Source organism: Fragaria vesca, linkage group LG6, assembly GCF_000184155.1.
Source record: "Fragaria vesca subsp. vesca linkage group LG6, FraVesHawaii_1.0, whole genome shotgun sequence".
Classification (NCBI taxonomy): Eukaryota; Viridiplantae; Streptophyta; class Magnoliopsida; order Rosales; family Rosaceae; genus Fragaria; species Fragaria vesca.
Window position 1 is genome coordinate 22,330,174 of NC_020496.1, and position 3,184 is coordinate 22,333,357.

The 3,184-nt window shown below is 35.2% G+C and overlaps 1 protein-coding gene across 1 annotated transcript; it reads left to right on the forward strand.

Annotated features, from left to right (window-relative positions):
* Window positions 1-604: 604 nt before the first annotated feature.
* Window positions 605-1,680, forward strand: LOC101303626 (probable disease resistance protein At5g66900-like). Its single transcript, XM_004303507.1, has 2 exons — window positions 605-652; window positions 817-1,680. The coding sequence occupies exons 1-2, from the start codon at window positions 622-624 to the stop codon at window positions 1,617-1,619; spliced, it is 834 nt and encodes a 277-aa protein (XP_004303555.1). The 5' UTR covers window positions 605-621; the 3' UTR covers window positions 1,620-1,680.
* Window positions 1,681-3,184: the final 1,504 nt, after the last annotated feature.

A 3,184-nucleotide genomic window follows, 5' to 3' on the forward strand; every position in this document is an offset into this window, starting at 1 on the left:
ATGAGCAGATCATTTTTGTAAAATTTTATCCAAATTGGTAATCGTTAAAGTTTCGAACTAACTTAAATCAATGGACGGATAAAATCTATCAAACCTGAAACATTCATGCAAACTGTTTTGAGTACCTTAATGATCACCGATTTAGATGAAATTTTGCATAAGTAATTTACATATTAGGACCTAAAAAATGAATGGTGAAGATTAAAAAATGTAATCGAAAAGTTGATCTAATGCTCTATTCCTCATATATGTCAAAAAAAAAAATGATCCGTGGAAGGGCCTGATGTATTACCTACCTACCTATATATATATATATATATATATATATATATATATATATATATATCTTTAATCAGTATTGTTTTCTTACAACTTCTTGCTTGGTATATATACCAAGTCTTAGGCGCATTAAAATACTGATTTTGCTTTTCTCATATTAGAGAGGTAAAGATGGAGGGGGAGGACTTCTATGATGAATGCTTTGTTACTCAACATGATTTGCTTAGAGAGCTAGCCATTTACCACGCTAAATTTGACCCAGTAGATCGTCGAAAAAGAGTAAACATAGAGATCTGTGGAAACGATCTTCCCAAGTGGTGGAGGGAACGAAAGTATCAACCAATGAAAGCTCGTCTATTGTCTATCTCAACTGGTGCGTTCTAGTTACTACTTACTACCATCTTTTTTCTTATCACAACATACTGTAAAATGTAAATTAGTTGTCACATTTTTTTTTTTTTGGAGAATGAATTAGTTACTTGTCACATTACATACAGTTCATATCTGATTTGTTCCCACAACACTTGTGGTTTGCAGATAGGGGGTTCTCAATTGAATGGCCCAACATGCAAGTACCAGAAGCTGAGGTTCTCGTCTTGAATTTTCAGACAAAGTCGTACTCATTACCTAAATTTGTGGAGCAAATGAACAACTTGAAGGTTATAGTAATCGCAAAGGACGATTACCAGAGCGCTGATATAAGTAATTTTGAACTATTGGGTTCATCATCTAATCTGAAGAGTGTAAGATTAGAAGGCATCTCAATTGCTTGCATAACAAGGAAGCCGATGCAATTGAGTAGTCTAAAGAAGATCTCTCTCTACAAGTGTGTCATTGGTCTAACTTTCAGCAACGAAGTTGTAAAAATGTCTGATGCATTTCCAGTCCTAGAGGAAATGAATATTCAAGAGTGCAAATATTTGGGAAACTTGCTTCCGGAGATTTGTGATCTGATTCAGCTAAAGAAACTCAGTATCACTGATCATTCTGATATAGAAGCCTTGCCTGAAGAATTTGGAAATTTGGTGAACATAGAAGTACTGAGGTTAAGGTCCTGTTATGACCTTTTGAAGTTACCAATCTCAATTGGAAATCTCAAAAAGTTAAAACTTCTTGACATATTTAACTGCATCAGCATCACGGAGTTGCCTCCATCCATTGGTGAATTGAGCAGTTTAAGAAAGTTGAACATGAAATGGTGCTACAAAATTAAAAAACTGCCTCTGTCAGTTTTGTTGCTTGATCAGTTAGAGGAAGTGATATGCGATGAAGCTACAAAACCTTATTTATGGGATCTCTTTTCGAACGCTCTCAGAAACACGCGCATGGTGGCTACATGAACCAAATTAGTAAGAATTTTTCAGTGAAGGCTAGAGCAGCCTATATATGTCGCATTTTGGTTTTGATTGGGAGGTTCCAGTTATGTGTCTCAGTATTTGTACGTTCCTCCTTGAGTCCTTGTGTTTGAAGGTGCCAGTTTCAAAAATCAGGCCAAATTTTAATGTATAGTATAGCCTGCTTCTATCATTGTATTGGCTCAATCCTTTTAAGATATATGTTGATTCTAAGTAGACAATATCAGGCTATCATGCTCAAATTTGCATAATATATTATGTCATACAAGACCTGCAAGTTACAATGGGAAATTTTATTTAGTATTTTTACGCGGCTGTATGCCTCATGTTAAGTCAAATTTCCAATTTAATCCACTTTCAGGTGACTGAGATTTACTGCATATATGAACCTCATCCTCTTTCCCTAAAACACTGATGATTGAGGGTGAGTGTTAACCTCCAAACTGATATGACCAAAAACCTTGTTCTGAGAACTGGAGATTAAATAGAGAGACTCATTAGGCGCCTCATCACATTTCATGTAATATGAACTATTGATGGTTTGAGAGTTGGTTAATCTGGTTGAAATTTATGTACCAAGCATTCTTAATTCTTATACCCAGCGAGACTGTGCCCAATAATACAGCTGTAATTTACTTTCCAAGATAATCAACGTAAAAGGCAATGCAAGCACATCAAAGACTCAAAGAAACTGAATAGCACATTTCATATTTGTAACACACATTTCAAATATATTGCAACAATAAATCTAAAAGCAAAAGAGATTGGAAGATTCATTACAAATTTACAACCTGAAGCGGCTTCAGGATAAAGTGAGAGATCATTAACCATGCCAGCAGCTAGCTAGCATTACATTTCACTAATTAAACTTAATGAAGACAGAAAACCATGGCCATAGGAAATCATATTACCAAACCAAAAGGATTAAAGCTCGGCTCAGCTTGATGAAAATGAATTGTGACATTTGAATTCATCTTGCTTTGTTTCTTCACTACATCATCACGTTGACTGGGTAAGTGTGATATGACCATCTTCTTTAACTTCCCAGCATGTGCAAGGACAAACTTCGCAAACTCAAGGACATTTGAACCAGGGGAAACATCTAGCCTAACCTTGTTGAGCTTGTTGACAAAAGCAAGGTTTTGCAATTTCCAAAACCCGATATCAAAACTGAAAAACTGAACAGAAGAAAAGAATTTGCTAGTATGAATTATCATTGATACAAGGCAGTATACATATACAAGGTAAAGGAGTTACCTATAAGGTAACTAATCTCCTACTAAACTAGAACCAAGAATACAATAGGAAATAGATAACTACAGAATATACATTCCTAATATAATCAATACTCAAGATTACTTTCCTAACACTCCCCCTCAAGTTGGAGAGTGAATGTCTCTAACTCCCAACTTACGAACCGTAGGAATGAAAATTTCTTTTCCCAAAGCCTTAGTGAAGACATCTGCTAACTGGTGCACAGAACTCACAAATCTTGTAACAACAGAACCATCTTGTATCTTATCTCTTATATAGTGACAATCCATTTCAAT

Bases quoted from the DNA above. Each gene is read 5' to 3' on its own strand.
- LOC101303626 (XM_004303507.1), top strand. From the start codon at position 622: ATGAAAGCTCGTCTATTGTCTATCTCAACTG. The intron at 653-816 runs GTGCGTTCTAGT...TGTGGTTTGCAG, and splicing joins TCTATTGTCTATCTCAACTG to ATAGGGGGTTCTCAATTGAA.